The following is a 23,942-nucleotide window of genomic DNA, read 5'->3' as shown; positions in this document are numbered from 1 at the left end:
ATATGTTCACACACACACATTCATCTCTCTCTCTCTCTCTCTCTCTCTCTCTCTCTCTATCTATCTATCTATATATATATACATATATAGATATAGATATCTCATATAAATATATGTGTATAGATAGACACACACACACACACACACACACAATTACATGTGTGTGTGTGTTAGTATGTAAGTATAAACTTTTGGAAAGAGAAATAACTGTTTATCCACTTTAATAATCATTCTTTCTTAATAATGTTACTCCAAATTCTCTTGAGCACCTCTATAATGTTACTCCAAATTCATCATATGATTAGGAGCCTTGATCATGTAGTGTTTGATATTATAGTAGGCTTCCAAGGGGAGGTGTATTGTAGAGGATGGGCCTTGCCTAAATACTTCAAACAACTTGATTCAAAGATTTCTTGAGTCATCTTATCATACACTCAGAAATTGGTCGAAGTCCCTTCCGAGTATTTAATAATCATTGTTTCTTAATAATGTCACTCCAAATTCTCTTGAGCACCTCTATAAGGATAGCTCTTTCATCATATGATTAGGAGCCTTGATCATGTAGTGTTTGATATTATAGTAGGCTTTCAACGGGAGGTGTATTGAAGAGGATGGGCCTTCCCTAAATACTTCAAACAACTTGATTCAAAGATTGCTTGAGTCATTTTATCATACGCTTAGAAATTGATCGAAGTCCCTTTCAAGTAATTGTCCCCTTCTTCAAGATCATTTGTCTTTGATATAGATTCCAATTGAAAGTTATCATCTTAAGACCCATTTCTTCTAAATATTAAATATAGGAAATAGCTTAAAGAGAAAGAGACACACAGAGAGAGAGAGAGAGAGAGAGAGAGAGAGAGAGAGAGAGAGAGAGAGAGAGAGAGATGTGTGTAATTCTATGAAAAACTTTTTACCGAACTAAAAGCAATGACAAGGCTTAATATAGATCCAACTTTAAAATTCCCTATGAAGAATTTAGATATTGAGATTTATAAATAAAATCTCAAACTATATTGCAAGGGAGGATAGGATCCCAACTTTGAGACCCTACAAAGTAGGTCTTTCCTAAACCAACCAGTTGGTTGGAACATCATGCAACCATGGTTGGTTCAGCTCAAATACTAGCTATGTCATTGTCCTACACCAATGTGGTTGAACAAAAACTAACAGCAATATATTTTTATTTTACTAAACCAACCTGATGGTTGGAACATCATGCAACCATGGTTGGTTCGTCTCAAACGCCACTTATGTAATCGTCATGAACCAGCGTGGTTAAACATAAATTATTAGCAATATATTTTGCAATAGAACATCAATATATTGTTATTTTACTAAACCAGCCCAATGATTGGAACATCATGCAATCATGGTTGGTTTGGCTCAAACAACAACTATGTGATTGTCCTGAACCAATGTGTTTGAATAGACATTTGTTGTTGACCAGCTCGATCGTTGAAATTACTGTGTTTCTTAGTACTCAAATTAGTTAAATTTAATTTCCTACTATTCAGGTCATATACCACTTAATTTCTAGACTGGCATGGATTGGAATTAATGTGATTATTCTAAACTTACCAAGTGCTAGCTCAAGTTAAACAGTAGTTACTAATTAAAATTGTGGTTGAACACAAATAAAGAAATGAAAAACAATATATTGATATTGTCTAATTTTGAAATTCAAAAATAAAAATCCATATACTGTTATCTTCTAATTGTGAAGTTCAAAAATGAAAAGCAATATACTTTTTATTTTCTAATTTTGAAGTTGTGACCGTTAGGCTAAACCAGCCCAGTAGTTGAAATTATAAGTATCCTAAACCAGCCTAGTGATTGAAATTGTGACTGGTCCTAAACCAGCCCGGTGGTTGAAATTGTGACTATCCTAATCCAATGCGGTGGTTGAATTTGTTTTTTTTTTGTAGTAGCTTGATTAGTTTAATTATTAGATTCATTATATGTAATTGTATTAAACCAAACCAGGGGTTGAAATTGTTTTGTTTTCCCATAGGTTGATTAGTTTAACTAGATCACATTTTTGCACGTATTGTGTTTTGTTTTATTTTCCTCATAGTAGTGCAAAAGGGGGCTCAATGTACTATTGTTCTTGCATGTTGGGTTTGTAGATAGAGCTATTTCTGAACTTTATGGATTAGAATTGTGACATTTCAATTGGACAGGGGAGCTTTAAGCATTGTAAGCCCTCGTACCTCAGGAAACTCAAAGACAAGAATGTTTGTTGTTGCAAAACACACATAAAATTTCACCTAGCCCATCAAGCTATGGATGACTTGAAATTTGGTCATGCTTGTGATGGGATATCTCAAGGTGTATGCCCCAGGCACACCTTGGTTTCTATGTGTGTGTGCTAGAGGCACAGTTAGGTGCCCATAAGCACTGTTAGGTGGTGGTAGATGCCACATAGGATGATTGAGAGATTCTAGGAGCTGATTGAGGAGATGATTATGGAGCTTGGTGGCTCATGTAAGAGGCCTACATATGGACCTCACCTTTCTTCATTCTATAAGCAAGCAAGCATTCTCATTTCGTGTTCAGCTTCATGATTTCCTTTTAGTTCTTCAACATGGTATCACAGCACTATGATCCTCCTTGATCCCATTTGTGCCATGTCATCTTCTTCTTCTTCTTCACCTTCCTCTTTTGCCCCTTTCTGCCAAACCACTTGGAGGGCTGAGTTCTCTACCTACAAGCAACCATTCCCGAGGTCCTTTTGGCTAGAGAGACCCTTCATATGGGCAAACTTCCAAGTCAGAGGAATTAGATAATGGTGCCCACGAAACCACGCAATAGTCGTCTTCTTCCTGATGCCATTTCTTGCAATGCGACTTGCTGGAGCAGCCATTCCAAAATTCCTCTAAGCCAAGCTTGCACAATAGTATGAGCTAGCTCCTGTCTAGATTTGAAGGGAAATGGTCCACCAGGGAGGGAGAAATAACAAAAAAACCAGTCGACTTTCAAGCTACTGGCTATGGCAACGTGACATGGCATTTCACCTCTCCCCCTCAGTGGCTTTCTTTGGTATATCAGCTTTATTTCTACCTAGAAAGCCCTCTTTTCTTTGCTTTGAGGAGTGAGATATAAGCCCTCCAAGTTTAGGCCTCTGTTTTGGACATTTTTAATAATGTTGTGAGTGTGGTGCTACATTAGATGCTACTTTAGCATTTCTGATGTTTTAAAGTGTTGAATAGCATTAGTACAACTGTGGCTACAACTTTCCTTTAGGTTGCTATACTTGGATTTGCTTGGAATACTTTCATTTAGCCACCTCTATGAAGCATGCAAGTTGAAGCATCATTTCCATTATGATTTGTAGTATAGAATTTGGTTACTAGTCATTGCTACACTAAATGCTTGTACTTTGAAGCTTTTCAACTCTTTCTAGCCTTGTAAGAGAGTAGACACTACCCATTTTGGATTAGACCCTCTCATGGCTACCTTCTTGAATATGGATAAGTTCAATGGTAAAGGCTTTCACACATGGCAGATGAAGGTTAAGTTTGCATTGATGAGGGAAAACCTCTGGGGGCTTGTCAAACCTACTTCAACTTCTTCAACAGCCTCTAATGGTGGAGAATCCTCAACTCCTACACACCCGGTAAGAGATCCTACTAGAGAGGAGAAAGCCTATGGCATTATTGCTCTTGGCTTAGGAGATGACTATATTCATCACATTTCTGATTTGGAGTCTCCTTCTGAAGCTTGGCAGAAGCTTGATATTATTTTTGGTGCTAGCTCTCACATCTCAAAATTGTCACTTAAGATTGCTTTCTTTGAATTGAAGATGGCTAGTGGCACTCCCTTGGCTGCCCATGTCAATCACATGTGGAGTCTCATGACTCAACTTGCTTCTATCAACTCTCCAATCACTACAGATGATGCAATGGTAGTGTTGCTCAAAAGTATGCCTGAAGATTATGATCATGTTGTTACCACTTTGAAAAATCTTCCTAATCCTACTCTTGAAGGTCTTATTACTGCTCTTCAAGAAGAAGAAAGGCACATGGAACTCCGGAGAGGCAATCACACAGCTTATGCCATAAAAACTCAAAAGGGCAAGTTTTCACCTTGCAAACATTGTGGGAAGACTAATCACCTCTCAAAAGATTGCTTCAAGATCAATCCTTGCAAAAATTGTGGCAAAAACAATCACCATGAAAAGTATTGTAAGGGCAAAAAGGAAGCAACTACAAAACCAGAGACTGCCAATCTACTTTCAATTGATGTGCCTCCACAAGATGAGCCTCCTATGAAGATTATGCTTTTTGAACCATCTCCATATATGCTCCAAATCTCTCTTTTTATGTTGAGTCAAGGTACTCTGCCTAGATAGTCCTCCAAAATGAATGAAATAAACTATTGTGTGCTTTGTAAACACCTCTGGTCACCATATGATGTAGGCCATGTGTATGTGTTTTGCTCCATGGTACCTCCTGCAGGCATTATGTGCATGTACATGCAGGGGAGATAACCATTGGAAGGTCTTATGTATCCCTTTTTTGTTTACTTCACACCCTTGGGAACCCCTTGCTAGCATGCGATCCTAGCCATAGATTTATCCTTGACCACCATGAGATGGTATGAGAAATTATGAGACTAGATGTATCCTTGACATAGCCTAAGGCATTCCCTTGAGGGGGGGTATGATGGGATATCTCAAGGTGTATAGATGCCACATAGCATGATTGAGAGATTCTAGGAGCTCATTGAGGAGATGATTGTGGAGCTTGGTGGCTCATGTAAGAGGTGCCTACATATGGACCTCACCTTTCTTCATTCTATAAGCAAGCAAGCATTCTCATTTTGTGTTCAGCTTCATGCTTTCCTTTTAGTTCTTCAACAGCTTGACCATTGCTCCATGGGGATCAATGCCCATGTCTCCCTGATGAATGCGCAGTTTGTAGGCAACTTGGATCCTCATCATGTGTCACAACAAAGGCCAAGTTTGGTAGCCTAAGGTCTCTATGGGATCCATTGGTTTGTCCAAAGGGAGACCTTGAGTGGCATCACATTGAATGCATTCATGGCACATGCAAGCATTGTAGTTTGAAGCTAAAGAAGGGGCAATTTCATGTTTGTCCAAAAGAAATGAGGGAACATAACACTATTGCTCTACAATGGAGGAGATTTGAAAATGTTAATGTTGGAAGATTTGATAAAAAGATATTGAGATGCCTGTAAAATATCATACCTATAGGGCATGAGCGCATTTGAATAACACACCTCAGAGTGTGTCTTTTGCTAGTTGTGCATAAGACTTGGTGAAACATTAAGTTTGTGGCGAGTTTGACCATCCAAAGCATATCATATGGGAAAGATAGTTTGCATGTGCCTCATAAGATGTGTGATTCATGTATGCGCACATTATCATGCCCATCGGGTATGAGCGCATTGGAATAACATGCCTCAAATACTATTTTTTACTGGTTGTGCATAACACTTGGTGAAAAATAGGGTTTGTGGCAACTTTGACCATCGAAAGCATACCCTATGGACATGATACTTTGCACATGCATCAAAATATGTGGAATTGCTATGTTAGATTATTATAGTACCCATCGGGTATGAGAAAATTCCAATAGCACACCTCAAATCATAGTTTTTAACAGTGTGCATAACAGTTTACAAAAAAGGTTGTTTATGATGACTTTGACCATCTAGAGAATATCCAATGGGCAACATACTTTTCATGCAACTCAACATAGGGGGTTTGAAGTGAGTACTATTAGCCAGAAAAGAAATCAAGACAAGTGGCTAGACACTAAGCATGGCAACGCTCAAGGGCCATAGAGGAAAGGAGAATGTGGGGGCGAAACATTATCATGGGAGGGGAAAAGGGATTAGAAGGGGAGGGAATGAAGAGGGAGACTATGGCACAAGGGGAAAGGGAGAGGGGGAAGAGAAGCATGTACATGATTGGAGGAGGAATGTTAAGATGGAGACATCAAGGAAAGAGGACCATGCTTTATTTGGAAGGAAGAGAAGGGGGAAATCAAAGTACTAGCTAGGTGGCTTTACAAGAATGAGCGTGTCTCATCAAGGAATAGCCCCCTCCTTTTATAGCCAAAAGAGGTGGTCTCTCCCAATAAATGCATCCTCCCACATGCATGGTGTGTGTGGAAAAGTCTCCCATGTGGGCTAGGCGGTTACGCACTCTCAATTGTGTGCGACAACCCTTTGCCTCAATTTTCCACATAAATCAAGCCCCATATCTCAAGTCTATGATACTCCCTAGGTCTCTTCCCAATTTTATAATATGTTCAAACCTCTAGGAGAGTATGTTGATGTACATAAATGTGATTGATAGACAATGATATTGGATAGGATGGATGTGGAGGGCTTTGTAGCCTATAAACTAGGTGGTACCTTTCATTTTGTGTGGATCACATTGTAGCTGTCCTTAGATAAGGCTGATAGCTATATGAGGCCTTTGTGGGTTGTCTTATCTTCTTGTGTGGTCCCCCATCTTGTCTCTCTCCTTTCCACCTTGTGAACTCTTTTCCCATGTAGCACTCTCATCTTGTTTTATAATAGTCTCCCCTCTACCTACATAGGTGTGAGGTCCTCATCCAAGTAGATTTGGGGGTGATCCCATAGAACGGATTGTTTATGTAGTGTTAAAGGGTGAGCACGAGTGTCCCTAAATTGGATGATAAGAGTCCGCTCTCAAGTGGGGTCTCATCCTATGCACTAGACGCCCCAAATCCCATGCTCAGGGACTCCTAGTGTGGAAGCCACAAAGTTGGTCACATCATCTCCCTCGGATCTGATGTTAAGAGACTTAATGGCTCTCTATTATTGTTGCTCCAAAATAGGTTATCACAACCTCCCATTTTGCAATGCCCACCCATCTAGAATCTCTGTGATAGCTGATTACATTGGTGGTCATTTGTACTTGCACAATGCTAGCTCACTGCTTGAGGTTGTTGCTGCCATAATATTTCTTGATCAAGGTTACATAGGAGATGACCTTGCTCCATATCTCATGTATGTAAGCAAACGAACGTCTATGTCAATCTAGTCCCATGAAAATCTACTCCCAAGCCTTGAGTGAATTGGGGTGCCTAGAGTGATGAATATGGGTAGGGCATGAATGGGGGTTGAGTGATGAAGCATGAATGGGGAATGAGTGGGGGGGGGGTAAGGAAAAGAGGGGCAAAAGGCCTAGAGTGGTGGGGAGAAATCTAGAATGTTTTAAGGCGAGTCCAACCATAGAAGGGATGCTTTGGGGGTAGGGTGATAAGAAGGAGGCGTACTGTGAGGATGTATAGTTGTGTACAATGGTGGTCAGACGAGGAGGGCATGCCAAGGTTGTCACTGATACTGACACCGATGTTGGTGTCGATACTAGTGTCAGTGATACTGATGGTACTATTATCACCAAAGATAGTGACGAGGAGGATGATGATTTCAAAGCCAAGGCAAAAGTTGAAGTTGCTAAGGTTGAGGGCTAAATCTAAAGCTAGACTGTGATGGCTACCTTTTATAGAGAAGTGCTATCTATGTGTAAGCTATTAAGGCTAAATATAAAGCTATTAAGGTTGTGATGGCTACCTTCTATATAGGCGTGCTATCTGTCTGTAAGCTATTATGGTCGCAATGATTGTTGATGCCTCGATCTCTCCTTTTGGTGGTTGTTTGAGGTACTTTTGACGTTTCTTTAACTTGTTAGGATTTTGCTCCTTCGTCTCACCTTTGTCTCCTTTTTCCATATTGATTTCAATTTTCAATTCCCCTTTTTTAAATCCTTTATAGATTTCCTTACTAAAATTATGGAGGGGAGAAGGGTACACAGTACTTCCCACCTTCCATTTCTGAGAAGGGCCGCAATGTGGGGATCTAGAGAAGCTAATAGTCCCAATAAAGAGAGATAGAGAGACGTTGCTGGTGCAAAGAAAGGTAGTCAAGAATCTATAGCAACAAGTACTTTGGAGTCTAAAAAAGCAAGTACTTTGGAATCTATAGCAAGTACTTTGGAGTCCAAAAATGTCATGTATGTAGGCTATGGATGAGCAAGCTTGAGCCTATAGGAGCTATGGTGAGTGGGGGGAAATCATGAAGTAATGTGGGAAGAATATAGGGAGTAAGGTAGAGCAAAGCAGAGTAGAGCAGAGGGGGGAGTAGGCATGACATAGAGTAGGGCTCTAGCAAGGCAATACAACATGGAATACAACAGGGCTATGGTGGGAAAATGCAACGTAGAAGAGAATAGGGCTATGACATGAGAGAGAGAGAGAGAGAGAGAGAGAGAGAGAGAGAGGGCTTTGGGTAAGGAAGATCAAGTGGGAGGGAGCTAGAAATTGAGAGATGGAAAGTGGGGGAGATGAAAATTTAGAAGGGGAAAGTGAGTGAGATACATGGAACCAGAAGGAGAAAGGAGGAGAGAAAAATTAAGAGGGAGAGAAATTAAAAGGGGTAGGGAGAGGAGGAAAGGAAGAGGGAGACATATCACCAAAATATCAAAGAAGATAGAAGGGGTGAGAGGGAGAGGTGTTTTAGGTAAGGTGCTTGTCTTAAAACACAAGGAAAATGAGAGAGAGCTAGAGGAGGAGTTACATCTTGAAATACAAAACGAAATTGAGAGGATCAAAGGGAGAGGGAGAGAGGGTGAGGAGGAGGAGGGAAATTTAGAGGAGGAAAGTGAAAGTATGTCTTTGAGGTCTCATATAAGTGTACATATGGTGTACATATAAGTGTACATATGGTGTACATGCATGTATACATGGATAGATGTACAAAACTCTATAAAGGACCTAAATGAGTTAGAAAAGCCCTTATGTACTTAGGGCCACCCACCTCAATGTATATTGTATCATGTCCTTTTGTTTAGTAAGAGATACAAATCATCTCTTCCCTCTTCATTATGTGTGTGTAGAGCTTTTTACAGGATTGAGCATCCAATGACCTTCCACATAGTCTTCACCAATAATCATTCCTCTTGGATCAATTTCATTTTATTGTTTTGACCTCGTTTGCTGAGCCACCCAAATTTTCTTCTAAGCTCTATTTGGAGCTTCTTTGTTGCTATTCAAGAACCGACCAAATAACACTCCAACATGGTCCCCCCACAATGCATGTTCTCTCATCATAGTCTTTAGCAAATTGAACCTAAAACTGACAACCACTCTAGGAAAACTTTAAGGAGGACACACAGGTCCATGTTAAAAAATACCTAGTCCAAGAACTAGAAGAAACAAATATACTAACAAGATATCTCTCACGCTTCCACTAGACAAATCATCTAAGACAAATGATATTCTACTCCTTGCTTCACTTCAATTCTTGTCCACCTGAGAAACTATCACTAATGAAAAACTAAAGGAACCAATATTGCAGAAAAAATTGGCACAAGATTTACTGACATATACTCTACTAACACATGGTGAAAAGGGAAGAAACACCATATGTTTAGCGTGATGCATCTTGAATTCTTAATATTGAATTATGTACATAATGTGTTGTGCATTGAAGCAAACCCATTAAAATAGGCATGTAGAAATTGAAGCAACCATTACAACATTAAACCAAGGCACACAAAATGCACATAAACACACACTAGTAATAATCCAACCTCTCAATGTATTACTAGCACCTTACATGAGCATATACCATCAAAAAGTGTGCAAGTTGCATTACTCAAACATTGATCAACCCCAAATTTTTTTTACAATTTGAACATTGATCAGTGCACATCATGGTTAGAGTGATCCTAGAATATCAACATTGGGGCTAGAGTGCATCAATCCCAATGTTAATATTTTAGTTATTGTCACAAGGTCGGCTCTAATGATAGCGTGTACAACTTCAAATAAGGATTGTATCATCAAATTGGTATTGCACCACATGCTACATTAAAATATCTATCTCTTTAATCATTGAATTCACAAAAACTATTTTTTTGAATAGAAAATTCTAAAGTTTCAACTATCAAAACAAACACGACAGAAAAGGCCCAAAAGTAAATTCAACTTTCAAAACATTTATCTCATTTGTCAAAGGAGTCCACAATCCAGTTGACTTTCATCATCAAGATTTTGACTATAAGAGTCATCATCACTTTCCTCCTCATCCTCATCATCCATATCACTTTCCTCCCTAAGGTCTTCCTCATCCTCATCTTCCTCATCATCCATATCATCTTCCTCATCATCCTCATTGGGAGTGTCACCTTCTAGCTCTTGCTCCTCATTTATTTGGATTGTTTTGATAGTTTCAATGATGGAACCTCAACACAATGGGTGGAATCATACATCCATTTTGGATCTCACTCTTCATAATTCACATCCCTTAAGGCAATAATGTTTTATGATTGCAATAGCTATATACAAGCTTTTTAGCTCAATCTTCTAGCACTCTATTCCTCAGTTCCATCAACACAATGGTTGGAATCAAGAAAGACGTCATACATCCATTTTGGAGCTCGCTCTTCATATCTCACATCCTTAAAGATAAATAGCATTTTATGATTGCAATAACTATATACAAGCTTTTTAGCCCAATATTTTAGGGATCTATTCCTCAAAGTATTGTGGATGCACTTGTAGTGGCTTCAATTCCTTGGAGCATGGTTGTGCTAAAGTCCTCATAGCAAGTGGATGTAGTTCACAACTACCACCATTCATCATTGACCATTTCCATGCGGATGTAGTTTTAGCTAATGCTTATACATTGGCAGATGCAAATAAGCCCTCCTTGCCTCAATACTTAGCTATACATCACAATAGAATGTTTCAATAAAAAATGTGTTATTTTTAAATCAATGACTGTAATGTGTAATGGTTGTGCAAATTGGTATTGATGTAGCTAGTTGTAACATTTTGGACACAACCCTTGAATTGTGTATTGTCGTTGATGCAATCATACAAACTTAACAATTTCACGAGCATCATGTACAATCTCCTTAAACCACGGAACATACTTGTATCAATATTTCAACACCAAGTTCAAGGTGTGAGTGCATCACGTTGATGTATACAAATGCTAAAACTCTCATTGTAATAGTCTACTAGTCTTTTTACAACTCTTTGCATTGTCCAAAAAGATCTATACAACTTTACCTGGGCCTACCTCCCTTATGATTTCTACCAAATTACTTGCCCCATGGTTTCTTTCATTTTTTGAATCATTGGACTTATGAAAAATCTCCCTCTTTTGCATTCTTCTAGCCTTTGCCACATCTCTTGACCTTTAAATCCATCATTTGGATGTTCAAACGGCATTCCTCCAAGGAGACCTCCCTGAAGAAATTTATATGGATCAACCTCCTTACTTTGTCGATAGTCAGCAACCACACCACGTTTGCAGGCTTCATCGTTTGCTGTACGGACTAAAGCAATCTCCACGACTATGGTTCCAACGCTTCAATGCCTTCACGCTACAACACAGGTATTCTCGTCTCCTCTCAAAACCAAACATTTACATTCGTCGTTCTTCAAATTCTTTTTTAGTAATAGCACTATATGTGGATGACATTCCTGTTATAAGATCATCTGAAGAGGTTATCACTCAAGCCAAAAATGAAATAGCATCTACATTCGCCATTACCGACCTTGGTCCGCTCACCTTTTTCTTAGGACTACAGGTTACACGTGATAGGGTCGTAGGCACTCTCACTCTTCATCAAACTAAATTTTTAGATGAAATACTTCATGAATATGGTCTCACACATATTAAACCTGCCACTACACCCATTCCAGTTACCAACAAATGATCATTATTAGATTCCCCACAATCTGATATTAATAAACAATTCATGTCACAATTCCCATACCATTAACTCATTGGGAAACTTTGTTATCTCGTCACAGGCACTCGTCTTGACATATGTTATAGCATCAATCACTTGTCTAGGTTCATGCACAATCTTGGCATCAAACACTGGAAAATGCTACAACGTGTTGTTAGGTATCTCAAGTACACCCGCAATATGGGCATCACCTATACATGCCACTCCACTCTCAATCATCTCAACGCAATTATTGGTTGGTCTGATTCAGATTCGGGGGGGGGGGGGAATAGACACTAGGAGATCTACTGCTGGGTTTACTTTTGTGTTTGCAGGTGGAGTAGTAACGTGATAATCAAAGAAACAAGTTTCTGTTGCATTATCATCAGTTGAAGCTGAATTTGTTGCTGTCGCTTTCGCAACAAAAGAAGGTCTTTGGATACAAATGCTAGTAGATGAACTGAAGCTCATACCAAAGATATCTCTGAAGTTATTCCGTGACAACTTATCATGCATTTATCTTGCAAAGAATCCTAAACATTCCGAAAAGACAAAACATGTTGACCTCAAGTATCATTTCATAAGGGAAATGATTGAGGAACATAAGCTCCAACTAGAACATACACCAACTGAGCTTATGTGGGCAAGCTTTCTAACAAAACCACTGCCAACACTAAAAGATGAAATATGTTGTACTAACTCAGAACTTAAAAGAATAGTTAGTTAGTATATTAACATTAAGGGGGTGTGTAGAAATATAATATTAAACACTAATAATTATTCAATGTAAAGAAATACTAAGAGGCAGACATGATCCTTCGTACTCAAACTATGTAACCACATTGATTCATCTAATACGAAGTATCTGAGATTTAACCTATCTGTGTGTATCTCTGCCTATCACATTGATTCATCTAATACGAAGTATCTGAGATTTAATCTATCTGTGTGTATCTCTGCCTATCTGCTTTTCTATATGTGTCGATCTCTTGTTATTTATGAGAGCATACATCTCAACGATTTTGAGAGCGGTGTTCTATTTATGCTTGTTCAGAGTGGACGCCTTCGAACCTGGAAAAATCTATCACTCGGGTTTCCGGAGTTCCGCCTCTCAAACCCACGGAATTGAATACATTTCCACAGTGCTTCGATCCTGAAGATTTCATGTATGATGTGTTCCTTCAATGTTACAAGAAAAAGTGCTTTGCTTCTAAGTCCACTGCTTCGTTGCAAGCATCCTCCAGTCTGCAGCCAGAAATCATTGCGCATCTCAAAAAAGCACAGCTCGATCATAGCAAGCTCCTGCGGTGGGTATACGAAAAGTGGCCAATTTGTAAATGGGAGGTGCTAGTTGCAAAAGGCTACTTGCATGAGGATGCCCCGACACAGGGCCTCGCCGTCATCTCTCCTGCGTTCAGAACAAACGAAGGTGAAGATCTGCTATTCGATTCAAAATCTTTGTTATGGGCTGTATTGTTTGGCGATTCCTACACCAGCGTCAGCTTGGACACTCCTTGGACAGGGACCAACGCGAGCTTCTGTCACTTGTGTCGCCACAGAAGAAGGCTTATATTTTCAATTTCTTCGAGGCTGTTACAGACATAGGTGCGACCGGGACATGGAAGGATCCTCAGAATGTGAGCAACGACGAAGATGCTCGAAACATGCTCTTGCAAGTGGAGTATGGCGAAGTGAATCCAGAGAATGTGAGCAACGACCGAGATGCTAGAAACATGCTCTTGCAAGTGGAGTATGGCGAAGCGAAATTGGAGTTGATTGGTGATGCGATAGTGGTTTGTACGCTTCTGATCAACCTTCTGGAGGTGAACGAAGAGATACGAGGAATGAAACGGTTTGTGAAAGAAATCTAAATGGTGACTTGTCCCGCGCACAACACTAAATGTATCGGATGGAGTAGATTCAATTGGAAGAATCCCCCAGTCCCCAATTCTCCAATCGTCCTCCCCCAAAGCTCTTGTTAAGAGAGAAAAAGAACAGATTATTACTAAAGGTCCTGTTTAAATCAAGATTACATCAAGTACTGCAAAATCAATATTAAATCTACAACTCGGTACGTGAGCATGCTACTTTCGTTCGATTTGAGATGCTATACTCTCGTTTTTGCTGAGTATCGAATGCCAAGATTAAATCTACAGTTATACAAAATCATCGTCAACTACAATGATTAGGCCTACTATTACATGCAAGTAGTAATGGAAATGGAAGACAATCGACATAGACATACCCTTTTGATCGACTAGTTTATTCATACCTTTTGATCGACTAAAGTAACGAGTTGTTAGCTTTTAATTTGTTTACCAGCGCAACAAAACAGGTAGTTTATAGCTTTTAATTTGTTTGCCAGCCCAACATAACAAGAATACCTGCACAACATAACAGGAAGCTTATAGCTTTTCATTTGTTTACCAACAACATAACAGGAAGTTTATATTACAGGAAGCTAACTCTCAATATACTTTATACCAGCACAGGAGAAGGTCCCGAGTCAGATGTTTAATGTAGTTTACTAGCACAACTTAAACAACAGGGAATTTATTTTGAATGTTCACGAACTTTTAAACGTAGTTTAAAAAGAGAAGTGAGAAATGGCCTTCAGTAATATGTTGAGTACCAATTACTTATGTACCAAATATGACACTTTGCTTGGATACAAAATGAGATATTACATCAATTGGACCACTAGACTAAGGACAAGCAACTAAAAGTACAAACGCATCTCTCATCTCAGAACCATCTCTCATCTCTCAACTAATCAAAATGTACAAAATTCTGATACACACCGCATTAAGATACATGGTAAGTACCTTGCCGCTCATCAATTGCAAAAATTTCTCCTCTCAGACTTCACCGTTTAATCAACTTCTTCCATCCTGCTTCCCTCAGCATCTCCCTCCTCTTCAGGGGCAGCCATCTCCTCATCTTCCCCAGCTGCAGCTGCATCGTCATCAATGCTCAGACCTAGTTTCAGCATCCTGTGAATTCTGTTGCCGAAGGTGTTTGGATCTTCCAAACTGAAGCCGGATGTAAGCAATGCAGTCTCAAACAACAGAAGCACCAGATCTTTGACAGACTTATCATTCTTATCAGCTTCAGCTCGTTTCCTCAGCTCATCCATAATAGGATTCTCGGGGTTAATCTCCATAGTTTTCTTGCTAGACATGTAGCTGGACATGCTGCTATCACGAAGAGCTTGAGCCTTCATGATTCTCTCCATGTTAGCTGACCAGCCATACTCTCCTGTCACTAAACAGCAAGGAGAATCGACAACCCGATCGGATACAACTACCTTCTCCACTTTGTCTCCCAGAATGTCCTTCATCACCTTGCACAGAGCCTCGAACTTGCTTTTTAATTCCTCTTTTCTCATCTTCTCGTCTTCCGAATCTTCCAGCTTCAGACCTTCCTTGGTTGCAGAGACCAATTTCTTCCCATCGAACTCCTTCAGCTGGCCAACAGCATACTCGTCAATGGCATCCACCATGAACAGAACCTCGTAACCTTTCTTCTTCAGCTTCTCTAAGAAGGGAGAGTTTTCCACCGCTTTCTTGCTTTCGCCTGTGATGTAATAGATGTCGCTTTGGCCCTCCTTCATCCTTGTAACGTAGTCCTTTAGACTGGTCATCTCATCTCCACTTTTGGTGGAATAGAAGCGGAGAAGCTCAGCCAGCTTGGCCCTATTCTGACTATCCTCATGAACACCTAATTTGATGTTCTTAGAGAACCCCTCGTAAAACTTGTTGTAATCTTCCTTGTTCTCGGCAATTTCAAAGAACATCTCAAGACACTTTTTGACCAGATTCTTACGAATCACCTTCAGAATCTTGTTCTGCTGCAGCATCTCACGAGAAATGTTCAGGGGCAAATCCTCCGAATCAACCACGCCTTTGACGAAACTCAGGTACTCAGGGATAAGGTCCTCACAGTTGTCCATGATGAAGACCCTGCGTACGTAAAGCTTGATGTTGTTCAGCTTCTTTCTCGTGTCGAAGAGGTCAAACGGTGCTTTCCTGGGAACGAAGAGGACGGCCTTGAACTCCAATTGCCCTTCTACTGAAAAATGCTTCACGGCGAGGTGATCTTCCCAGTCGTTCGTAAGGCTCTTGTAGAAGGCCGCATACTCCTCCTTTGTAATCTCTTCAGGTTTCCTCATCCAAATAGGCTTCTGCGTGTTGATGAGTGTCCACTCATGCGACACCTCCTTGACCTTCTTTGTCTTCTTTTTATTCTTGTCCTTCTCCTCCTCGATCTCTTCAATCTTGCCTTCTTCCTCTTTGTCTTCCTTCTCCTCCTCTTCGTCTTCGTCAGGTACTTCCTTCTCCGTAGTCTTCTCAGTCCACAATGAGATAGGATAGCTGATGAATTCTGAATGCTTCTTAATGAGATCTTTCAACCTCCTTTCCTCCAGATATTCCAACTGCAGCAAACACATTCACTGATCAGCAAATTTGGTGTAAAGCACCTGATGAAACATATCGATCAAGCCTCGAAGATCATCCCGTATACCAGAATAGACGGTACCTCGCTGATACAATACATACCTGATCCTCTTTCAGATGTAGAGTTATCTTCGTTCCCCTTCCGAGGGGCTCTCCATTATCACGTGTCACAGTGAAGGAACCGCCGGCTTGAGATTCCCAGATGTATTGCTCATCGTCATTGTGCTTACTGGTCACAACCACCTTCTCAGCCACCAAATAAGCGGAATAGAAACCTACACCAAACTGCCCGATCATGCTCACATCCGCACCGGCCTGAAGCGCCTCCATGAACTCCTTGGTACCGGAACGTGCAATGGTTCCAAGATTGTTCACAAGATCTGCACAATTTTATTGACGACGTGAGTTACTAATCTCGAGAAGACGCGGTGGATAGAAACGTTACGAAAACCAGACAGAGATACATACCTGCTTTTGTCATGCCAATGCCACTGTCAATAATCGACAACGTGTTGTTTGATTTGTCGGGGACGATGTGGATGTACAGTTCCGGCTGGGAGTCCAGCTTGCTTTTATCCGTCAAACTCTCGAACCGGATCTTATCCAGCGCCTAATTTAAAAGCAAGCACAGAAAAACAGTTTCAAGACGATCAGAATCTCGCAAGGCTATGCGATTAACGGAAAATTTTTTACAAGCAGAAGCTCGCAACGCGAAGGGGAAGAAACTGAAGAAAAAAGCTTCAAGAAGGTTGAAAACTCGGGGAAAACAGACAGGAAGCAGCAAGTAAACAGAAAGCACAGCAGAAGGCGGTGAAAGAGAACGCGTACATCGGAAGAGTTACTGATGAGCTCGCGGAGGAAGATCTCCTTGTTACTGTAGAAGGTGTTGATGATGAGGCTGAGGAGCTGGTTGATTTCGGCTTGGAAGGCGAAGGTCTCAACGTCGGAAGCCATGGACGCAGAAGAAGTAGAGGCGATGGAGATGAGGAAGCTTGATGGATATGGCGATGGCGATGGAGATGAAGAAGAAGAAGAGAGCTTGTTGAAGGCTATGCCGATGGCGATGAAGAAGAAGAAGAAGCAAGCTTGTTGGCTATGGCGATTTGGAGACTACGTATGGCGATGGCAAGATGAAAACAAGCTTTTTGTTGGTTTTTTATTAAGACGAAGGGTTATATTAAGAGGTTCCAAAAGAGGTCTCTACTACCCTCTAGAACTTTCTCAAAATTGCTTCACCCCTCCACAAGCTCCCCCAAAAAAAACAAGGTGAAAAAAAAACAAGGTGAATGATATTTAATCATTCATAAGGCTTGCCCAAGATTTAAAAAAGTGGAAAAAAATACACTCAGATGATTTGTAGGAAAACTAGGCCGGATAAGGGAACTAGAACCAGGCAGGCAGCAGTGAACGGTGTCAAGTTGGGCGGGCAGAATCTCGTTCCAAGCCACTGTGCTGCTTGCCTAGCAAGAAAGAAGGAGACCTGGGGAGGCAGTATCTAGCAACATCAAATATAGGATTCGCTCATGGGGTTGCTCTTTATAATGTGACACGTGGCTCAACGAGAGGGCAACACTATGCTGCCTGCCTAAAGAGAGAGAGAGAGAGAGAGAGAGAGAGAGAGAGAGAGAGAGAAGGGGGGGTTTAGAGAAAAAGGTGGAGGAAAAGAAATAGAAAGTCGGAGTTGGACCAATCATAAAATTTAGGATTTTCAGAAAAAGAAAATTCTGAATTTTTAGCTTCTTACAGAAGAACCTCCACTTAGACCTACCAAGGGCAGGCCAAAAAAAGAAGAGAGAGAGCACACACACAAAGAAAAGGCATCTTTCTCATCTCTCTACAACTGTCTCTCTATCATGGAGTTCTATGACTTACTTGCCTCTCGGAGGGCATTCCCACCAACGAGCCTGAACAAAAAAACGGTGCTCCTAGGAAATTCCCCGGAGATTGTGACCGTTGCCTTCGGTGCTACATCTTGGCCTACATGGGATCAAAACAATGGGTTAGGAAAGGAGACAAGGTGTGAATGATTGGATTAGGCTTAAGGTTCAATTGTACGACTTTCATATGTAAGGTGATCTATAACAATCACAATCCCTATGTAGATTGTGTCCAGTGATACTGCACTATCTTCATCTTCGACGACTCCACATTTGATAGCCGCAACAACAGCAAAGTATGGACCATCACTCATACAGATTTCTACCTTTGGGCATAAATTTTGACACCCATTTCACCATTGAAAGGTTCCACAATGAAGGCTCGGCATCGACTACGTAGGTGTAGCAAATCAATTTGCTTTGGACAAACTACAATGGGGTCACACGTTGTCAAGCCCTGTTGATGTTGTACCACAAAAACCTAGCATACAATGGTTGTCCTCGGCCACTCTTGGAGAATAGGGCCGAGGGGATGGCAAGCACTCCTTGGCTTGAATGTGCTCCGCTATCACACTGCTCAAAATATTAATGTGCTGCTCCACTACACGCTTCCTTTGGTCTTTTGTTCCAGTTGTAATTGCGTATTCAAGCACCCCCACTACTCATTCCTGTTGAGATTTGTACATCAAGGTGATTAAAGGATGTAACTCTACATCAACATGATTGGTTGATGTGGATCATGGATAGTATTTGTACATCAAGGTGATTAAAGGGATGTAAATGTACATCAACATGATTGGTTGGTGTGGATCATGGATAGTATTTAAATTCGATGATGGAGGCTTGGAAGCCTATAAGATAGGTGATAGCTTGCATGCCTTGTATGGAGCACAAGGAGCCTTGAACATTATAAGGTCAATAGCTAATGTAATCCCTTTATGCTTTAGCTTATCCTTCTCCTCTCCTTCCTCATCTTATCTTGTGCTCTCTCTAGTTCAACATGGTATCAGAGTACTTGGTTGCTCTTCTTTCTACTTCTCCTCCTCTTTGTCACTAGTAGTTTTTTGCAAGTTTGCTATTTTCTTGAAGTTGCAGTCTTAGTTTGAGATAAGGAGTTCTTTTGGTGAACTGAAGGAGCCATTTATTGTTGGACAACTTGGGATTCAAAGTGTAGAATGACTTGTTTGTGCTATTCTTGGTAGGGAGACACTACTACCATTAGCTCTTTTTTTAAAAGCATTTTTTGACACTTATTACTTGATCTTTTGGTGCATAAGCATTCCGTCGATATTACAGCCAGAAAGTCATTATGTTGATATTTTCAATGATATTAGCATCGATATTAACGTGATTTGCTGGAATAGCATCGATATTTCAGTCAAAAAAGCCTATGAAAAAACACATAGCATCGAAAAAAGCATTGATATTCACCCTTCCTACACCTTGCAAAAATTAAATCAAATTCAAACGTTTTCACATTGCAAAATATTGGATCAAGGTTGTTCTTCGTTCTTTAATCAATTGAAGTGTCACTGGAGTCTTGACTATGAGATTGATGCTCATTCTCTCGATCATCCATGGCCAAGTCTTGCTTAAGCATGTAGATCGAAAAATTAGTATCTAAGAAAGTCTCTGAGGAACTCAAACTATCTTCACTTTCCAAAACCCTAGTAGAAGGGGTATTGGAAGTGGTAGCTTCCAACCCATCTATTTCTTGATCTTCCATTTCATTCTCTACTTCCACATCTTAAAATACATGTTGGTTTCTAGTTACAATTTGAATCACAAACCACTACTGGTCGTCCACTCAATCGAGTTGAAAGACCAACTAAAACAAAAATCCATGATATGTTCATACAATCTTTAATGAACTTGAGGGGTAAATGATATCCATATGGGTAGCATGAATGCGTCACTAAGTTCATCCCAAATTGTTGTTGAGTCAATGGCAAAAATCCTTCCTGGCTATAGCTTGAGCACCTCTACAGATGACTTTGAACCATTTTACATCAAATATAAATACTTGGAATTTAAAAAAATTCACTTGTAAAATATTCACTTGTAAAAATATAAATACTTGGAATTTAAAAAAATTCACTTGTAAAAATTCACTTGTAAAATATTTTGTATGGTTCCAACATAATTAACTCTATTCACTCTCCTCTAAAAAATCAATTAATTTCTCTCTTTTCACTCAGTTGATTGTTAATTAAGCTATGCTATAAGCCTTAATCATCGTAGGCCTGCAATCTTTTCGCAAGTCTTGATCCAAGCCTTGCTATCGAAGGCTGTGTCTCCATCTATCGATCTCCCTACTCCTTCCCTCTCGCTTCGTCTCTCTCGCTCCCCCTTCCTTGTCTCTTCTCACTTGCAGGGAGGCGGAGATGCTTACAAACAGAGAAACACCAGCTTCATAAGATTGCTTGCCTCTACCGTCTTCCTCCTCCTAGCACTCTGCATCTCCCTCGATGCCTTCCGCCTTAGCATCCTCAACAACCACCCCTGCTTCCTACATCCCCCAGTCCCCCCTCCCCTCCTTCCCATGTGACTCCCTCAGCAAACTCTTATGCGCCCATAAGTGGTTGTCCATGACCTTGAGAGTCTTGTACTCAGACTCAGTCCCTAGACTGGTGTCGTCTTGCTGATGGTTGGATCACGAGATGGGATGTAGCCCAAGAGTTGTGGATGAAATTTGCATACACCTCACCAAACAGCTGCTACTTTGGCTTTCATTCCTCCTTCTGGTCAAGGACATGCTCTCGTTTTAACAATTATATCTATCTTTGCTTGAGAGTTGTCAGATTTCATGCGAGTTTTTTCATGCTTGCTCTAATTGCAACACTCCTTGCTCATGTCAGGAATTTGTAGCCTGGGACCAGCCTCTCCCAGACATAAATCAAAATGAACACATTTGTGGTTGGCCCTTGGGTTTGCGCTTTCATCCAAGGACTGTAAATTTGTACATAGCCGATGCTTACTATGGATTGCTCAGTTGGGCCTCAAGGGGGACTAGTGAATCAAGTTGCTAGCGAGGCTGAAGGCATTTCATTTATGTTCACAAACGACCTCGACAGCCCATCCGCCTCCCCCTCGCAACCCCTAGGGATTTATACTTTGCGCAAGGTGGCGAGGAAGAATTTGGATTGTGGTAGAATCGACATGCAGCAAATATTTTGGCTTCCTTTATACCCCGCCCCACCCCCCTTTGACTAATTAATTGAATATATTTTAAGGAATGTTAGGGGCGCCTATTGTCTGCGATGAGATTTGTATCCCTCGCACTAGCTCTACTCTTGCGAAAAATCGGCCATGACTCCTCAATCAAATGTGTTGGCTCTCTTTTAGCTCTTTCTTCTTCATATTGTTTGAGCCATTTCTCCATTTCTCCATAATTGTAAAAACAAAAGGTGTTCACTTTTTGTCGTAAAGTGATACTCTTTTTCTTCTGCTTTCCCTTCCCTTGTCCAATCTCTCCTACAACACATGGGTCATCGCTATCATCCCAAAGTTGAGGCACGTCTAGCATGGGTTGTATGAGAAACTTTGTAATGTAAAACATTGACTCTTGCACCAGCCAGCCTTCTACCATGCTTCCCTCTGGTCTAGCTTTTTGTCTTACATACCCTTTCAACACTTTCATAACCTGTTCCAACAAAAACATCCATCGGCTATGCAAAGTGCTTGCATATGCCAATTCATTTGCCAAGTGCACGAGCAAATGCAATTGGATGTCCATGATACTCGTTCGAAATGCTATTTATGTCCATGATACTCGTTCGAAACGCTGTTTCAATCAAACAGACGGCTTTGACTACGAGAAGTCTCATTTGCAGAATGTATGATTTCTTGATCTCTTTTGATTATATCCACTTGCATTTACATGTATGTCGGTAAGCAATGGATCTTACTTTTGCAATGAGTACAAAAATTAGACATAAATTTGTAGACCCTTTGACATACCTTATGAATACACTAAGCTTGTTGATGGCCTCTGATGCATCTTTAGTACTACATCCCTACAAAGAAGTTGGAAGTACATACCATAGAAACAATGTTATGTCAGTCAAATTCAAACAAGAGTTCAAAAATGGACTGAGCTGAAGTGGAAGTAATGTTACCTGAATCATTTTGTGCCAACCATGAAACTTTAGACCACTTAGTTTTCCATTTGAAGTAAATGCACTTTTTAAGTTATGCATGTACCCGGTTGGGGTTTTCATACCCGCAATAACGCTCTTCACCTAGGTCTTCTTTGCTTTCGTCAACACTCAGCGTGCCTTTGGTAAAATCACCTTGCCAGCACAGTTTTGTTTTGGGTAGAAGGATCTTTTGGTTTTCATCACTTTCAATTCAGCTCGTGTCACGTACCGGTTGGAGGATGCACATGTGTGAAAGGATGATGCAAAATTAGAGAAGTATTGGCCCTCCAAATGGGGTGGAAGGAGTGCCCACGTGGGTGTACTTTTGCTATTGACCACTCTACAATGCTCATGCAATCCACAAACCACATATGAATGCATAATGCCTCATACACACATTCCATGCATACGAGAGGTCACAACCTCTCATGCCTCCTGGGATCCATCCCTTGGGCATACCCCATTGTTCTACCCTTAGCCTATGACACTTTATGCCTACCATTAATTAATGCATACCCATGCATTCCTACCCAATTCCTATCCTAGGACCTACATGTGTGAGTGCACCATTTATATTAATCAATTAACATATATCCAATACACTATCAATATGGCATTTAGCCATTTAAACCTACCTAGCCTACCTACTACTTATTACATTTGATCATGCTAGCCTAATACATTCTAGACTACAAAATCACGTCGTGACATGCCCTCTTGCTTGGGACATAGATGTCGTCATCTATTAGGTACTCTTCTTTGACTTCATGATCTTTAGCACTCTTTAGGTTCCTGTATAAACTTCCATACAACAACTTCAATCTTTCATCTTCATGTTTGGTACTCCTGCCAAACAAGTCCAACATTTGTATGTTCCTTTAAATCAAATTTCCAAATAAATCAGTAAGAAAGACATAGTACTTATCTTTCATGTTGTGTTGTCCATGTACTGCTTTGCTTTGGACATGCCTATAAGGACTAATTTAACTTTATCTATTAGGGTTAGTAGGAATCCATTTCTGTTCTATTTTTCCTTTCCAATAGGATACCATTTCCTAATCTATCTCTCTCACATGCATGCATTGGTCCAAATTCCAAGTGACCAGTTTGGAACCATTAGTTTTAGGTTGATCAGACCTATAAAACTTACAAGATAGGCCTAACTTACAAGATCAAGATCACGATCTTGCTTGAGTACTCATTCTAGACCACCAGGTCTAATTGTGGATCCACCCATAGTCATGCGTCCATGATTTACCAATTACTTGAGATCTCTCTAAGGTCACCAGACCTTACATATCCACCACCTAGTCCAACACCTATGGCCATGTATAGCACCCTCTTGCTTGGGAAGAGCCCAAGTACTACCTTGTCTCATCAACCCAACCTAAGAGAATGACTTAACCATCTCTAGTACTCCAACTTCAAGACTCTTGGCACCATGGATGCTTTCCAACAAAGCCTAGCTTGCCCAACGTCTCTGTACGATACCAGTGTGTACATTTCCAAGGTAATAATTGTGCATGTGCTCAATTCTTGAGTTTTATTTCTAGTGTATGATCCTACATGCAAATGCATTTATTACTTCATTATCCTACATGCAAATACATTATTAATTCATTCTTTGTCCTAAATGCTTATTAATTCATTCTTTGTCCTAAATGCTCATCTTGAGTTTACGTAGGTCAATCATTTGACCTTTGTCATCACCATGCAATTGTGTATT

General features: G+C 40.4%; 1 protein-coding gene and 1 pseudogene across 1 annotated transcript; one reads left to right on the top strand and one right to left on the bottom strand.

The window, feature by feature from the left end:
* Positions 1 to 7,298: 7,298 nt before the first annotated feature.
* LOC147881113 (uncharacterized) lies at positions 7,299 to 14,261 on the top strand (annotated as a pseudogene).
* A 127-nt stretch (positions 14,262 to 14,388) lies between these two features.
* LOC147881112 (heat shock cognate protein 80-like) lies at positions 14,389 to 17,332 on the bottom strand. The gene is made up of 4 exons (XM_087402211.1): positions 17,029 to 17,332; positions 16,669 to 16,810; positions 16,303 to 16,580; positions 14,389 to 16,178 (listed from the first exon to the last, which is right to left on the bottom strand). The coding sequence occupies exons 1-4, from the start codon at positions 17,152 to 17,154 to the stop codon at positions 14,616 to 14,618; spliced, it is 2,109 nt and encodes a 702-aa protein (XP_087258337.1). The 5' UTR covers positions 17,155 to 17,332; the 3' UTR covers positions 14,389 to 14,615.
* Positions 17,333 to 23,942: the final 6,610 nt, after the last annotated feature.

Source organism: Dipteris shenzhenensis, chromosome 31 (assembly GCF_047967505.1).
Source record: "Dipteris shenzhenensis isolate YYH24624 ecotype China chromosome 31, Dip_SZ_1.0, whole genome shotgun sequence".
NCBI lineage: Eukaryota > Viridiplantae > Streptophyta > Polypodiopsida > Gleicheniales > Dipteridaceae > Dipteris > Dipteris shenzhenensis.
Note: the sequence above shows the minus strand (reverse complement) of the source record. Positions and strands in the feature narration are given on the sequence as shown.

Coding starts and splice junctions, on each gene's coding strand:
- LOC147881112 (XM_087402211.1), bottom strand. CDS start 17,154: ATGGCTTCCGACGTTGAGACCTTCGCCTTCCAAGCCGAAATCAACCAG. Junction 16,811..17,028: donor TCATCAGTAACTCTTCCGAT/GTACGCGTTCTC, acceptor CTTTTAAATTAG/GCGCTGGATAAGATCCGGTT. Junction 16,179..16,302: donor TACATCTGAAAGAGGATCAG/GTATGTATTGTA, acceptor TGTTTGCTGCAG/TTGGAATATCTGGAGGAAAG.